The 17,051-nt window shown below is 40.6% G+C and overlaps 1 protein-coding gene across 3 annotated transcripts in view; it reads right to left on the minus strand.

The window, feature by feature from the left end:
- Nucleotides 1-17,051, minus strand: part of pawr (PRKC, apoptosis, WT1, regulator) — a 68,754-nt gene that overhangs the window by 6,221 nt on the left and 45,482 nt on the right. For all 3 annotated transcript variants that reach the window (XM_085387696.1, XM_085387694.1, XM_085387695.1), the window contains exons 3-5: nucleotides 15,779-15,904; nucleotides 9,041-9,075; nucleotides 4,321-4,447 (exon numbers count right to left, since the gene is read on the minus strand). In XM_085387696.1, coding sequence (XP_085243822.1) covers nucleotides 4,321-4,447; nucleotides 9,041-9,075; nucleotides 15,779-15,904 — 288 coding nt within the window. The remainder of the gene's footprint in view (nucleotides 1-4,320; nucleotides 4,448-9,040; nucleotides 9,076-15,778; nucleotides 15,905-17,051) is intronic.

Below are 17,051 nucleotides of genomic sequence, written 5' to 3' on the forward strand. Positions count from 1 at the left end.
TTTCCAACTATTTATTTATGAGTGACTTATGTATGTATGTATGTATGTATGTATGTATGTATGTATGTATGTATGTATGTATGTATATGTATATATTGTACTATTCTTAGTTAGTGTATTGTCTGTCTTGTCTTAATGTTGGTTTAAAATGGAGCACTGTAACAAAAAATAATTTCCCCCAGGGATCAATAAAGTATTCTGATTCTGATTCTGAAGTGATTAAAAACGAGACATTTTAGTGTTTCCAGAAATATATTAGTTCATTTTGATGATGAAAATGATCTTTAAAAAAAAAAAAAAAGTTAGGACAGGGGCACCAAAAGGCTGGAAAACTAAGGGTTGCTAAAATGAAACTGCTTTCTTTTGGTGCAGTGGGGACCTAGGTTCACTAACATAGGTTTTCATAGGTGATTCTGAGCCCATGCAGCGATTTTGCATGGCTATTTTTAAAGCAGCAGCACCTGCGGACTCACAGTTTATGGCCAATGCATACAGAGATTACTCTGGATTCTTAGACTCAGACTTTAATGATATTATGAAACTCTCTTAGCACCCTTTGCATGTTCTCCCTGCGCCTGGGTGAGTTCTCTCTGGGTATTCAAGCTTACCCTCACACTCCAAAGGTATACTTGTTAGGTTAATTAGTGATTCTAAATTGGGTGTCGGGAGCGAATGAGAGTACGAATGATTGTCTCTCTGTCAGCTCTGGCTACCAGCCAGATTGCACCATGCCTCTTGCCCTGTCATACAGCTTGGATCGGGCTCCAGCACACCTGCAATCCTGAACTGCACGGGCAAAGAATAAAACAGAGGGGTGGATTTTTTTTTTTAAAGTTGATGAACTATTTCATCAGAGCCACTCATAAAACTGAATTCCTTCCACTCATGAAAAACTCCCAGGGATGCTCCTTTTATACCTAATCACATTACTAATTAACTTTATTTGTTGCCAGATGTTGCACAACTCTCAGCTTTTTTTTTTCTCTCTTTTTTTTTTTTTTAAATTGTATTTTTAAAATCAGTTTCTGAAAAACATGCGACTGCTTTTTATTTGGATCTTACAAAGGCAAAAGTGTAGAGTAAAAGTAAAAGTGAAGCAGCTACATTTACCAGTTATAAAAAAAGGAAACGAAACGAGCCTCTGCACTGGTCTACTGAAAGAGATTACTTTATTCAAACCATATTTTTACTAGCAGAAACATTTGGTATTAAAAAGGCGTCAAGAACAGTCAACTGCATTGACTTTTTGTAAGATGACATTTTTCCAATAATGTATGTAATTTTCTATTTCCCACTTCCACAGACTCTTCAAAAACCCACAATAATAAATCCACGCAGACTGTCAGTGAACAATGCATTAATAGTTTCTTTTATATAGTACTTTTGTGTTATTTTCAAATTGTACTTAAAAGCCAGTGTGTTCTTGTCCGCCTCCTCTAACAGCCACAGTGAAATAATGGATATTGTGCCTTCCTGAGAGAGACGATTGTATGCACATCATAAACCGAAAGTTAATGTGCACACATTTTCAAACTGCTGCTATTTTATCATGGAAATGAAGATTAAACCAGGACTTTGTAGTTTCACTTTCTGGCTCTTCCAGATAATCATGAAATTGCTTAAATAAAAAAAATGTATTATGCAGCTACAGTAGATGGCAATAGTCAAAGCTGGCATAATATGACTTTTAAAGCTACCATAGATAAGTGCAGCATTGTATCTCCTCTCAAAGACACCTGAACAAACATTTGTCTTATTTCTTTCATAAAATACAACAATACCAGCTGAAATTCCTTTTCTTTTATTCTGAATGTCTGTCATCTGACAATAACAGCGTTTGGGAATACTGTCCATTGTGCAAACATTAAAAAACCATAATGCACAAAATACACTGTGCCCCAGAACATTGTAAAGTATGGGTATCAAAAAAAAATCTGTAAATATGGGTTGAATATGGAATTTTCATTGTATTTTCACTTCCCCAGGATGTTTCTTGCTTACTAATATTACATCTGCTCAAAGCATTATGGGGACCAAAAAGGATGATGTTGGTTCTGCTTTCTAAGTTGCTCATTTTTATGTAAGAATCATTCAGTGAATTATTTAAAGTGGACAATGTTTTTTCTATTTTCTAGGACAGCATATATAAATAATCCTAAAATGCTCTGAAAGACGTCAGTGAGATTGGTTGTCCTTAATCATCAAAGTTCTAACTGTTCTGTGAAAAGATATATACAGTCTTTAACAAACATCTCTTATTTTTAAGCAAGGACCTGCGATCTAATGACCAACCCCTTTAGGGCCTGTTTGCAGCCACTGTGGGCAGACCCACATGGCCTACAGTGGGCCTTGCACCAGAGTAAAATGTGGCACATCTGGGCCCCGGACTGTGGGGCAGTCCATAGTGTGAGCTGACTGTGGGCTGTCCAGACTAAGCAGAGAGGGGCCGTAAAAGGAGGCCCCTACTTTAGGCCCACTGTATATCAACACTCTAGGCTTTGGCTGCCCTAGTGGTGCCCCATCCAGGGCCCACATGTGCCCCATGGTACATTACTGCCACCAACTGGTAGGAAGCGTTGACCAGAATGTTCTTCAAAGATCAACAAAAACAAAACAAAAAAGAGCTACTTAGACCAAAAAGCTACCACAGCAGGTACACACACTAGTTGCCCAAAGAAAATTTTTATGGTGACCCCAAATGGGCCCCACATGGGTTTTCAGTGGGCTACCTACAGTGGGTACCCACACTGAGCCAAAAAGGCAAAATTGCTATGGGCTCCACAATAACAAGCCTAAATAGTGCCCGCATGGGATTTCTGTGAGTAAACCCACTGTGGAATGGTTCACTGAATACTCATTTTGGGCCCTAAAGGGCAAAACAGCTGTAGGCCCTTTGTGGGGTAAGTGTCTGCGTGCCCTGCCCCCACAGCCCCACAGTTCACCCGCAGCTACCCACTGAGAGCTTGAAGTCTCAGTGAAGTCTGAGATTTAGGTGCAGCTGTCTTACATGAGCAGACCTGCATCTGGAATGAAAAGTGAGATAAACAACAATGACAAAAATATGTGTGAAATATGATTTCTGGACATTTGACAAAACCACTTCATGCTGAAGTCACAGAAGGTATGACTTTTCACAAGGCCACCCAAGTGACATTTGATTCCAAGTTGAGTTTCTACAGTGGGAGCAGAGAGAGGCTGAGTGGCTGATGGGAGCTGTGCAGGAAGAAAAGACATATCTGTACTGAGAAAGGTCATCTATTCAACAACACTGAGGAGAATTTCTGTAAGTGCAGAGCCACAGTTTCCAGCCAGAAAATGTAGAACCTGGGCAGCTGCACAAAGGACTCAAAGTGGAATTTCATCTTAACAAAGTGCTACTGATAGAGGCTTTCAAGTTGGCCAAAAGATACAGCCTTGACTCACGGTTCACTGAGACGCTATAGAATTTTGATAGATGTCAATAACTGATATTACCTCAGCAATTTTAGATCTCCATGGTGTTCTGTGGGGATGAACGTAGTTTTAGTAACACCCAGAAAAGTCTAGAAGCTCAGCTTTACTCTCAATCGCTGATCTTTGATCTTTTCTTTTTTTTTAAACAAACAATTACAAGTCCTGTTGTAATGCATCTAACCTGTGCATCAACTTTTGTGTTAGACCAATCAAGCTTTAAACAGCTGCATTTCCAAATATAATTCGGACATCGCACTTAGGCTTCCTAGCCTTGTGGCAGATATGCCATCTTCAGGCTTTGAAACTACTTGGCAACCATCTGGTAAAGCCCTAGCCATGTAAGCCTAAAGATTGGTCAATAACCACCTGGCAACCAACCATGACCACAAGCAAGTTTACTCCTCCCCCCCCATCTACAATAAGAAGAAATAAATTGAAGGACTGAAAAAACTAACTAAAACTAATTTAAAAAAATGTTTTTTTAAATACTCAAGAATTAGATCAACTCTAGTAATCCACAGCAAAAAAATCAGCAGATTGTCAGTAAATATTAAGCTCATTTGATAGGTAAGGACTGCCAAGAACAACAGGTGTTGACCTTATCACTGCAGGGAAGCTATAAAATCTGCCAACACATGTATTCTGACTCATCTGAATCAGAGCAGACGCTTACATTTACTCACTTTTGTGTCTTTAAGAAATAAAAACATCTAAGTTTTAAAGCAAATGTTAACTTTTTTTTTCTAAAGTCAACTCCAATAAATCAAGAAATGCAGCATTTAATTAAATGATAATATTATTTGGGTTATGTTTATGTGGACGAGGTTCGACTAGTAATATGACTTGTTAAAAGGTCAGTCTATTTACCCTCTCCAGGTCTTCTATCCTTTTCTCCAGACTTCCAGGTGCTGAAGCTCCTCCATCTCGGCCGTGGCGGTTGTGTCGCTGTCGGCTGTTACCGCCGGTGTCCTCCTCCAACCCCATTTGTGGAAAGCTGTTAGTAACAAACACAATATTGCTGAGCCTGTAAGTTGAATGCATCGAAATATTTTATACTTCACATTATACATGGCCACACTTCAAAAGAAAAGGAAAGTTAGAAAAAGAGTACCATTTGTGCTTGATTTCTACTTTTCAAAGTGTCCAGTAGTGTATTCACACTGAGGCCGTTTGAAGGTATGAATCATACCCACATTGTAAAACTTCAATAGGGATGACACAGCCATCATCAAAAGAGCAGGTGGGGAATACCTTCTGCGTGTTTGCTCTTTCAATTAGGCATGCACTATTAAAGCCCCTCTCCCTTTGTATTCCTTTAATGGAGAAGGCCATCAAGGATGTGCAACTTTGGTATAAAAAGGATTCTGATTAAGAAACAATTTATATATTACAACTTCAAATAGGCTCAGGAATGGCAGTGGCAAGTTGTGCGTCCCTGCTGTTAAGCTGGTGGGGGGGTGGGGGGTTGAAGTTTTGTATGCAGCTCAAACAGAACATTAAACTTATCTCGTTTTCATTTTTTCAGTGCTTAGAGACAGAGTCTGGGGCGGCTGGGAATAGAATATTCATGTGCAGTCAATTTCCTTACTGACCTTAATCCAATAATTATTGAAGTGGAAACTGGGAATGAAATGCTGGCTCTATACCTCATAACTACAACTACTCCCACTCCCCAGTAGCAAGAGACTATGACAGGTTTATATAATCTCCCTGGAAATAAAAAAAACTTAGATTGTAGGATTCAGTGTGTTGTCTGAAGGGGCTGGTTGGCAGATTTCTACAGCTGAAACAGACAGGAAAGCTGCTGGCAAGACACAGGACCAATACCTCCTTTGTACCATCTGTACTCTTTAAGACCCGCCAGATATGAAGTCCGCATGATTAGACAACTTTAACAAGTACTTTTAACTCTGAAATCGTAGAAGCAGCAGTGGAAACTGAGTATAAACTGTTAAATTTGTTTATTTTTCTCCAGTGCTCAGTTTCATGGAATGCCAATATTTTAAAAAAAAAAAAAAAGTAATAGTAACCAGACAAGATCGGCTTTCTTGTTTTTGTTTTTCCTTTTGGCATGTTTAGTACATATCTGAAAGTAATAAGGCTGTAGTCTCAGCGCTCACTGGCTGGCAGGTCTAAAAACAGCAGTCTTGAGTTTTCTGCATAAGGATGTCCTCCCAACTTTTCCTACAATGTTCTTGTTTTTGAGTCTAAACATATCAGAATAATTCCACTATGTTTGGTCCAATTGTTTCATAGGTACCAGTGCATCCAGCAACATGATATTGCTGGATGATATTGGGAGATTTCTCAGGATATGAGGCTTTTTAGCATTTTCTTTAAATAGTTCTTGTGCTGGGGCCGGGAGTTGATATAGTTCCATCTAAATGAAAAAAAATAAAAAGAGGGTGACACAACATCTGCTACAAGGGTAGCAGATGTTTCTGACTGCAAAGCCTTTCTTGCAAGGGCAACTGCTGACCTGCCTCCATTGCTACCAGGCTGCATTTTGCAGACTGGTGTGAAGTGAAGTCCAGGGAGCAGTTGAACTGATTTCCTCGGGAGATCTCCAAAGTAGCCACGGTGTAAGCAAAAGAGATATGGACCAAATAAACCAAAGTCTACCCTACATAATCCTCTCCCAGTTCACAAAGAAGTCCTTGAGGGTTTTACTTCCTCTAGATAGATCAAAGATTATTTTGGCATGAACTGGAACTGAATAAAGGTACAACAAAAACAGGTCTCATGACATAAATGGCTTAAAATCCTGCTCATACATATAAATTCTTCTTTCCTCTATTGAAGCAGCAGTGCCATTTCTCATACACACGCACAGGCAGTATTTTTGTGTACCTTGACATTTACAGAACAAGCATCTTATTTTCCTTCATTCTCCCAGAGCCAACATTGCAGCGGCCAGCGCTTTTGATCAAGAGGAGTCCTTGAAATGCTCTTGCTGACGCTCGTCTGCAAGATAAAGGTGACTTCATTTGTCTCTCTCATTGTGGCTCTTCAAGGCAACTTTATCAGCGTGAGTGCACACGAGCACACAGGCGCGGATATTGTGCAATTCGTGCCTTTGCTATGATGTCCCGGAAAAAAGATCCACGAGAGTCACACACAATCATCGCAAATACACGGACTCCCCAAGATGCACAGTGGGTGTTGAATCCAAGCCTAAACATCCAAAGCCTCTTCACTAAATATCACACCGTGGCACTTTAGCACCCCACAGGCTGAGGTCTGGGGGAGTTAGAGAGAGAGGCTAAGCCAATCGCACATTCTTGTGAGCCTCAGCAGGTGGGAAGGAGAAAGCACAGACAAGAGCACCAATAACAGCAACAGTCACAGGTATAATAACATCTCCCCACAAACAAAAGTGTCAATGTGTGGAATGAGTCAAAACTTCACTGGAGGCAACAGCACACTGGATTCAGTCGTCTGTTTAATGCTCTCATTACTTTAAAGCAGGGCTGCCCAATCCCAGTCCTCGAGAGCTACTATCCTGCAGCTTTTAGATGCATCCCTACTCCAACACAGCTGAATCAAATGGTTTGATTACCTCTTCAGCATGCCATCATGTTTGGCAAAGGCCTGATGACAAGCCATTCATTTGATTCAGCTGTGTTGGAGTAGGGATGCATCTAAAAGCTGCAGGATAGTAGCTCTCGAGGACTGGGATTGGGCACCCCTGCTTTAAAGCAAGACAGTATAAAGCCAGCTTCCATGCAGAGCTGCTTTGAGCTGCTAGTTTACAGATGCAGTCACTCCTCAGTCATCTCAGTGGCTGCTGGGTTTACAGGCAGGCAGAGGCAGCTTGGTTGTGCTTTGGTTTCTAAATCTTCAATCTTTCAGGTCCCCTGCTTATGTAGTTTCATTCTTTTCCCCCCTTTGGAAAGACAGCACTTTAGACAGTGAAGATTTGTCACCACCAGAGTACTGCCCCTCATTCATAACACACAGCACCTGGAGCAGACCTGCCCTGCCAGACAGGATTTTTGTCAGTTTATGAAACACAAGTCAAAAGCATGGTCCCAACTGACCTGAATCATCGTCTTCTGTGGAGATTTTTCCACTGAAAACTCTTAGTGACTGATAGTGTTTTAGTTTTGCAACTCAAAAAAAGTTACTTAGTTTTTCTCTTTTATGCTTAAATGTAAACACATTTCCATTTTTCTTTTAGTTGCACCCAAATAAAATAAAACCCCTGGTGCATTCAGACTGCTCTGTGTTTCTCTCCGACTTCTCAGCAGGTGGGTGCATACCAGAGGGAGGCATTTGTGTCACTCCACAAGTTAATTTTAGCAAACACAGCCTTGACCTGGTGGCTGTTTCTCACATTATTTTCATAGATGTGTGTCAGCTGCAAAAGGGCTCTGATTCAAATTCGGAAGAAGCATCTGGAAGCTCCAAAAACACTGACGAGGAAAGATAATGCTAGTTTTTGGATTTTAGACAGTAAAAGGTAAAATCATTACATTTAAAATGTAGATGCATGGTAGGTTAGAATGTTCTGACGTGCATTTTTTGTTATATTGTTTATCTTAGTAGGCAAATTAATATGATAAATGAGATGCAGCTAATTGGATTGCAAATCAGATTTAAATTTAGTGTCATGTTACTATGAGTTTTTAAAAAGAAAAAACCAAATGGTCTGAGAGGGAAGTAAATCAGAGCGCCACATGTATTTTTAAATTGTTCATTCAGCCATCTTGTGTTGCCCAGCCCACCTGGTGGGTTATCCGTAGCGGAACAGCTGAGTGTCCAAGTGAGGCTAACCCAGCTGATGAGAGCAGCAGCCATAATTACATGGCCAGATTGAATGTCAGCTGGTGAACCTGACTGTCAGGGTTGGCCACAACCGCTCACTTTAGTTGCAAATAATGAAAAATAAATGCATGGCGGACTCACGCTGAGGGACGTCAACTCTAAATGATACAATTTTCTGTGATGTACTTCATTATCATGGAAAATGAAGGGAAAATGCATCGTTTCAAGAGCCCCTCCCTTAAAAGAATACTAATTTTGATGACCTGTTTAGAAAGAACATCAAAAACCAGTAAGATGAATGAAAACTCAAAGTAGAGCTATTCCCAGGAGGTTTCAGTCCAAACTGAAACTGAAAGAGTTTTTTTAGGCTGTTTGAGAAGGAAAGGTTGAAAGCCATTTATCAAATGCCAAAGCAAACTTGACCAAACAGCACCTCTCATTTTAGAACCAAAACCTTTCAAAGCAAATCATTTACTCTGAGCACTCCCTGCCAGCCACAGCAGGGAAGTGATGGCCCGGACAAAGTGTCCAGGGTCCAGATGGTGTCCTGTCAACCAGAGTTCAAACGCATCATCTTTCTTGAACCATAATAGCAAGACAGTAGCAGCACTGAAGAGCAGGAAAAACAAACAAACAACAACAACAGTGACACATGAGGAAAAAGGCCCTCGGACTATTTCGGAGGAAATCTGCTCTCGTAATTAATTACTCAAACTGCTCTTTCTCATCCTGGCCTTTGGTGCTTCCCTTGACATATCACTAGTGATGTTATGGCAGATAAACTCCACTCTCAGTCGGGGTTAGAAAATATGAGCCTCACCTCTTGTAGCGGCCGCTTCCAGATCTTGGAGTCTCCTGAAACAAACAAACAAAGGAAAGATAAATGCTGCTAGTCCAAAAACTATAACTCAAGAGTTGCTTTAAGAAAAGAAGTTGACTTTTCTACAGTAATAATGATTTCAGAGAGAAACGGCAAGACATCTGGGTGATTTTGGTGTCATCATTATGCTTTGTTCATCTGCCTTTGGGTTGTATTGGTTCACCAAAAGAAAAAAAGGCATCTACAGGATGAGAGAAATTTATCAGGGGCGGCATTTATAGAAAGCCTTTAGGTTGTCTGTGAACCTTTGTGAATTGCAACTGCAGAGCTGATATATAGATAGGCTTTGTTGCATTTAATAGTTCAGGAGGAGCCCCATAGCCCCAAGAGGTGGAAGGCAATCTCATTTTTGGAACATGTAGTCGTATATTTATCTTATTGCTTCAATTATTGTGTGATCTAAAGGTTGTTTAGATCTTTGCAGCAGTGATGCTCCCCATAAAAAACGCTTTTGGTAAAGAAGCGATTCCCTGGAAAAAATGAAGTGTGTGTGAGATGAATACACATCTCCTCTTTCCTAAGGTCCTGTGCAGTGAAGGGTCCCGTATTTGATTGAGGAGCCTTGGCTTTGCTGCAATCTATCAGTCAGAGCTCGGCTTTTGTCTGACTCTCAGCATACAGCAGCCTCTGTGCCTCACTGACAAATCATCCATTACCTGTGGATGAAATCCCTCAACTTATCTCTTCCCTGGATCGATTTACAAAGATAGAAAAGAGTAAGAGGGCAAAATGTAGCAACAATCGGCCTTTAACTAAATAAAAGCACATCTTAGCATGAGGCCTGGTTGAAGTGGCACCTGGAATTAAGAGCAAATTAAAATAGGAGGTTGTCTTTTTGTAGGATTGTGTGTAAGCCAACAGCAGCCACAGCTGCTCCTAAAAGGCCAAGTCTACAGTAGCTGTTTGATCTTCTTCCTTCTTCATTAATAGTTGACTCTAAGGCAGACAGATGCTATTCTACTGCTGTACCTTCTAACTATAATACACAAGCCTCAGAAAACAGTGTTATAGAAAGTTTAGTTTAACTTCATTTTTTATACTTCTGTTTGATCTGAATATGGTCAGAAGACAAATTATCCATCGCTGTTTATGGAGCTATAATCGCCATTATTCTTTACTTCAACTCTGGAAAAACCATTTATTTTTCTGTCAGCCAAGCACACACACACACACACACACACACACACACACACACACACACACACACACACACACACACACACACACACACACACACGTAAATGTGAGTTTACACTCTGACTTCCAAACTCTAGATGTCCACAATATGCAACCCTCCTAGAAACAGTTTGATGGTGTCCAACGAATGTTGATTTTAGTAAAGAACATTTGCTTTTCCATTTTCCTAGAAATTCAGCTCATCCAATCCGGCGATGCGGCACGAGTTTCATACATCAGGTCCGCTGGCGTACAAATAAACTCTACACTGTACCAGGGCACATCTGGGTTAGAGAAAAAGCGAGACCATGTGACATCACTCCTGCAGTTTGTTGAAGAGCAGCAAACACACAGGGTAATGCAGTCTTAGGTGTGGCTTTTCAAAACTCGATGCAGGTGACACCCTCTGTAACTTTGTAGTGATTAATGCAAAGCATGCCAAAGCGACACCTTATTGAATGGCCCGAGTAAAGAAAAAATAAAAGAAATTGTGGCAGCTGCCAATGGTATCGCTCAGACTCCTCAGACACACCTATGGCATCAGTTTCAAAATCCTACGTCACCTTGTTATCGCACTCACAAAACTTCAGGAAATGTGACCTCTGACCTCAAGGTTAAGGTCAGTGAGAGTCGAACTCGTCCAAATGTTTTTTAGTAGATACGTCTATGGTATCAATTTAAGGCTCCTACGTGGCCTCCTTCTCAAGTTATCCCATTCACAAGTTTAGGCGTGTACAAGAAGATGAACCCAGGAATGACGACACTTTTAGTGAGACCCTGCGAGCCTTATCAGTATGAATATGAGGTTTGAATTTCATTTTTTGCAGAGAGCTATAGGTTATAAATATATTAAACTGTTTTGCTTGTTGCTTTTTTTTTTTTTTTTTTAAATCATTTGCTCTTTTGTCAGAACCTTGCACTGCTTCGCGATCCTGCACCACAGTCTAAGTACTCCAGACAGCTTTAGTCAGTAACACAGAGGGAACAAGTTATTTATTTCTACCAATATTCTTCTTTATGCCTGCTATAGTAGAAAATAAATAAATATCTTCCGTCTTTTTGGTGGATGATCAACAAGTTTGGTAAACATATTCAATTTAAATGTCACCATTAATTATCTGCAAGAATATGAATATTTAATGAGTAATCACAGCAGTGCGGGAGATGATCAGATTAAAATAACAGTACATTACAATAACACGACTCCAGGACCTTTAATACTGTTGGTAAGTTTTACTCTGTGATGTTGGAATAAAGGGTTGCTTTTAAAATTAAACTTTAATCATGTATAGTATTTCTGCACTGATGCAGTATTTGTCTTTGACTTTACCGCAACCACACCGAGCATTGTGAACCACCTGCTTGGGATACGAGTCTGCAAGACAGTGTAAATGTACAACTACTTCACTGCGCACAACACAAGCCTGTGTAACTTTATTTAGAATGTTCAAGCACCAGCGTCAGCTCCTACAACCCACATCGCAACGCTTACCAAGAATACACCGAGACAAACATCTACAGTAGAAATGAGCATTTTATCACTAGAATCGAGCACTCTACTTATTTCTGTGCTTTTGTAACCTGCTCCTTCTCCACAACACTCAACACCAGTTGGAATTTGTGATGAAACGCATTCAAAAGTCTTGGTTTGGACATTTATGAGCTGCTGTGGTCACAGATTTATGTTTTGGCAGCTCATTAAATTCAAAAGAAAAAAGAAAAAAGAAAATGAGAACATTTCTCAAGGATCAGCATCTCTGCCCATGAAAAGCTGATCTCTGGCATTCCAGCCAGTCGCCAAACAGCGCAGGGCTCAGTCGGTTTCTCTGCACAAAGCTGATAAAAATAACAATTTTACTTGGGGCATTCAATAAATCTGACAGAGAGAGAGAGGGAGAGAGATGCTCAAATAAGATGCATGATTGGCATTTTAAGGGATCCTGAGTAAACAGCAGCAAGTACTCAATGTGTTGAGATATTTGCAGGTTCTGGCTGCAATTACAAGCTAACATTTTTTATCTTACCGCTCTATTGTTATACTCAAGCTGTTTTGCAGTCCTCTCACACATTTTATTAAGATGCTAACCACACCTGGCTGTCTGGGTCTTTGATGCCAGCTGAAGAAATAGATGTCAAAATGCCAACCTGGAACATAAATTGAAGGCTGGAGATGAAAACAAGGCTAACCTATAAGCAGCGCTGTAAACAGTAGCAGAAAGTCATGTTAACCTCTTGTCCTCCCTTTCAGATTCCTAAAAGACCTTTTCTTACCCCCTAAAGTGCCTGAATTAGAAGTTAAATTTAAGGATCTTTCAAATTTAACTCCCCCATAGTTGTTGCTGGGAGCTTGCCTGTCAGAGATAAGCACTGGTGGTTGGCCCATATAGCCATAATCTTGAACAAACAAAGGTGTGAATGTTATCAAATACTATTTTAGGCTCTACAGTGAATTGCACTTTGCTGCTAACACAGCTCCTGCTGGAAACGCCATGTGACGGGTTGTGAACACTTCCCTGCTGCTCAGACATGATGCTCTGCATCAGCACTGCTTCTTGGTGTTGAAAGGTGATAATGAAAAATGCAAATGTGGTCCTTAAAGAGTGCTGGATGGAGATTGCCGGGGATATGCTTTCTCCAGGTAAAAGAGAGAGAGAGAAAGTGAGAGAGAGCTGAACTTGTCTGCCGTGAACCTGGCTCCTTAATAAAAGCAGAGGATCCAGAGGAATGTTCCACGTGGTTCTGGGCTGCTAGATCACTAGAACAGGTTTCCTTGTAGGACCTGCATACCAGAGAGAGGTAAGCCCTGATAACAAGGAGCACTTGCCTGCACTGGGTCTCTCTGATTATCATACTTATCAGATACATGTGCAGGAGAAGAACCGTGTGGGTCTGAGCTCTAATGCACACACAGTGAATACATCTCAGACTAATTTAAATGCATCATGGGTCCCTTTTATAAACAGAGGCATTGCTGAATTTGAAACATCTGAGCATCTCGAGCAGCAAAGAAATACAGCTTGTTTTGGTTGGAAAATGCTCTGAGACCTGGGAAGGCAGTTAGCAGCAAAACAGCTCTGAACAGAAGGTGAACGGAGCTTCTTTTCAAAGCTTTTTGTCCACATATCTTGAAACAAGCTAAGAGGCCTGGCCTGATGTTGTATATCATCATGGAACTGACACAGAATTTGATCAATGGCGCCCAAGGGGAACGGCACTATTTTTTATTTTTTTTTAAACATGCTCCATCTTTGCAGATGTCTAACTGACAGCTCTGCTATAAATCTGCTGATCGAATTGTATCCCTCCTGTTGTTTTTCCTCCAAGTCTGACTTCTTCTGAACAAGCTGGCACCGGAGCCCCATGAGAATAGAAATATCAATTTTAGATGAGTGACAGTGAGACATCTAATGGTTAGTTCCTGCATAGCCACATCTGCTCTGAGTTAGAGCTAATACGGAGATGGTGAGATTAGATTCAGCCCACGCATGATCGGGCATATTCTGCTCCAAATTATAAACCGAGGGTCCTCCCCTCTACAAAACTGGATGCGTGGCAAAGAGCTGATTCTACTGAACTCCCTGCTGTTTGTTTACATGTAGAACACTTTATGTAAACAGTCGAATCCTTTTTATTATTTTTTTTTTTATTGAGGCCACATCTCAGCAGGTGCTGTCACAGTCTTCCTGTTAGTGTGGTTGTTTGTGTACATATTTCATGCACAAGCCTTTGCTTCGCGTAAATAGCCTCAGACAGTTCCAGCCCAAAACAAAATAAGCCTGCTGATGCATAACAGCCAATCCATCTGGAATGCGTCTCCTCGCTACATCCACACGAGCTGTCACACAGCGGCAGAGCCATTAGATATTCCTATTTATTTTTTATTTCGTTCAAAAGCCGATTATCATGTCAGTCAGATGATTTTCGTACAGGATGTCTGAGTCGTCGGTACACAGCTGGATGCTTTCATATCCTCTCTGCACTCGAGGTTATATTGAAAATCAATGCATGTCCATTAGAAGAGAGTTTGAAATTACATACACTGGAATATGAACTACTGTTCTGGTGAAAGACAGAAGTCAAATTACCAATGTGCCATTATTTATTAAGGCTCTGTTTTTACTCGTTCATTTACATCCTCATTGTACAGAACACCTGCTGGACTCAGACAAAGACCAGACGGCCTCTGCAAGAGCTCACTTCTATTAAATAAACACAGATTCACTTGCCAAGATTAAAAGATTCAGTTTGTAGACATCAACAGTGTCAGGTTCACACTCTCAAGAACCAGACGCCTTCTACACAAACCAGATTCTGAAATTTGATGAATGTGGCCCTTCACTTTGTTGGCCCGAGCTCCACTGTGCTAACGCTAAGCGGTGGCGGGATGTGATGATCCTGTTGCGTTTCCACTCACGTTCAGGACAAAAGCTAATCATTATCAGTTATTTTTTATTTTTGTTTAGTCTATAAAATAGCGCTCTACAAGTATTCACAGGCCAAGATAAAGTCTATACACTGCTATTTTTTCCCTGGACACTCAAAGATATTTAATTTTGCGCAAATGGAAAAGTAAAAAGGTGCACGATTAGGAAGGATTCCAGCCATACTAACCAAAAATCTCACAGATTTAACTTGGCCATGTAAGTCATCCTCTTGGTCAGCGCTGTACCACTTCCTGGGTGGTACACTTTTAACCACTTGAAGTTCAGTGATGTGTGCTGGATCTGCTCCGGTGTTTCAATCCAATGCCTCTAACTTATTTCAGAGGAAAACAAACCGTCAGGGAGGCACAGCTACTGGGAAGAGCTAGTTTTAAGCAAAGACTGTGGTCTAAACTGTTTGTGCCAGTTCTTCCTTCCTCTAGTGTTGCAGGGTGTTAACAGCAGGACTGTGAGCTCTTCTGCTGAAAATTCATTGATTTTCTGGGAGGCCCAGTTCTCATTACAGTGCTCCCTGACCTGAAAGTCAGGCTGGTTTGACACAGAAGATGTTTGTCTCTCTAAAGTCCAAGTGCAACTGGTCTGAACAGGACTTCCAGAGAAAACAGCAGGAGCACAATAAAGAGGGGACTGATTTCCAAAAAAAAGAACTTTCTGATTACACCTTGCATCTCAAGTGTTTAAAAAAAAAAAAAAAGAAAAAAGAAAAGAAAAAGAAAAAAAGAAGTTAATTAGACCACTAAAAAACCCAGACTTATGAGGAACTGTTGCACCAGCTGCTTTGTTTGTTACATTTTGCCTTTAACCTCTTTTTCCATTGATGATGAAACACCATGACACCTTTGTGTTTTGCAGCTTTTTTGCACAAACTAAGCATTCCCCGTGCCTCCCTGAGCTCTGAGTGTCTCCGTTTGGCCGCACTGATGTTACAATATGTAAGATACTCTGCTCAAAGACATAACAAGTGGAAAAAATGCTGGCTGTACTCTGTGGACATCCTGTGCTGAGGCTGATTTGCAAAATAAAAAAACAAAACTCCTTTTTATGTCATGTCACTTCTTACCAGTAAGTAGCCAGTGGCAGGGTCAGCTGTCATCGACTCATTCTGAAACGTGTTGGCCTGAACCAGCTCCTCCTCCTCCCTCCTGTCCTTCTCTCCGCCATCATCATCATCCAGCTCATCCAGGCTCTGTGATAAGGTGATGACAGATGAAATTAGGAAGTGAAGTGGACACAAACTATGTTTACATGCGCCATCTGTGTCAAGGTTGGTAAATTAAAGAAAACTTCATGCACACAGATCTAACATTGGTCCCATTTTACCAAATTTGCATCATATAAACAACTTCCTTGTTGGTTGCATAACTGTATATCGCACGAGGGTTGAGGAATGAGGAATCATTTGTGCATTTGTGTTTTCAACAGGCAGCTTGTCAGCAGCCAAACCTCTTCTCTAAGCCAAGGTATGTTTTTTTTTTTTTTTTTTTTTTACAGTATACAGATGATAAATATATTGTTTTATCTAAGCATCTTAACAGTGAGAGACAAAAACAACAGCTTCAAGTGTTCACCACACTCTAAATATTCACCCAAGAGAGATGCATGTGAGAACAAATCTCCTATAAAGCCAAATCAGGCCTTAACTTGTCCAAAAACAAAATGCTGAGTGACACACCGCAGGACAGCCTCCTGATGTTGGCCTTGTCGACTCACATTATTTGCTGTGTGTCAGCAAATAAAATGGCATTTACAGGTTTACTTGTTTTTTCTGAAGCAAAATTGGGGACAAACATAAGCAGAGAGTCAATTATTGGTGTCAGCATCAACTGTTAGCCACAGGTGTAGGTATCAGACCAGAACTTCACAACTGGTGCATCCCTGGTGCATTCACTAGTAGCAGGTGGGCGTCTTTTGTCCTGCCTCTGCTTGTTGCACAACAGAAGCTCCCTCACATTAATCCAGTAGTTTGAAGTGAACCATTTCCAGCTGTGTGCAGCATGTGCAAACTGAAAAGTTCAGAAAATGACTGACCTAATTATCACAATAATGTCAAGAATTCCTCTGTGAAAAAGGCTTTGGGACAGATTCTGTCTGACTTTTTATTATTTTGTATAAAAATATGCTCAGCTTGTTACTTTTTATACAATCTGCTTCTATGAATTCTTTATTCTCATCTGAAACTTTTTTTACTCTTCAAGATAAGTGTACAATCAAACCAACCCCACCCTCCAGTGCTTAACGGGTTGCTAGAGTCAGTCCCCCAGACAAATCCAACAGTAACTTCCTCATTTTATTGCATTTGAGTGCACTGACAGATGCGTGGTGACAAGCAAGGT

This window comes from Rhamphochromis longiceps, linkage group LG17 (assembly GCF_057381845.1).
Source record: "Rhamphochromis longiceps isolate RC_006_pf linkage group LG17, R_longiceps_female_GT1.1, whole genome shotgun sequence".
Classification (NCBI taxonomy): domain Eukaryota; kingdom Metazoa; phylum Chordata; class Actinopteri; order Cichliformes; family Cichlidae; genus Rhamphochromis; species Rhamphochromis longiceps.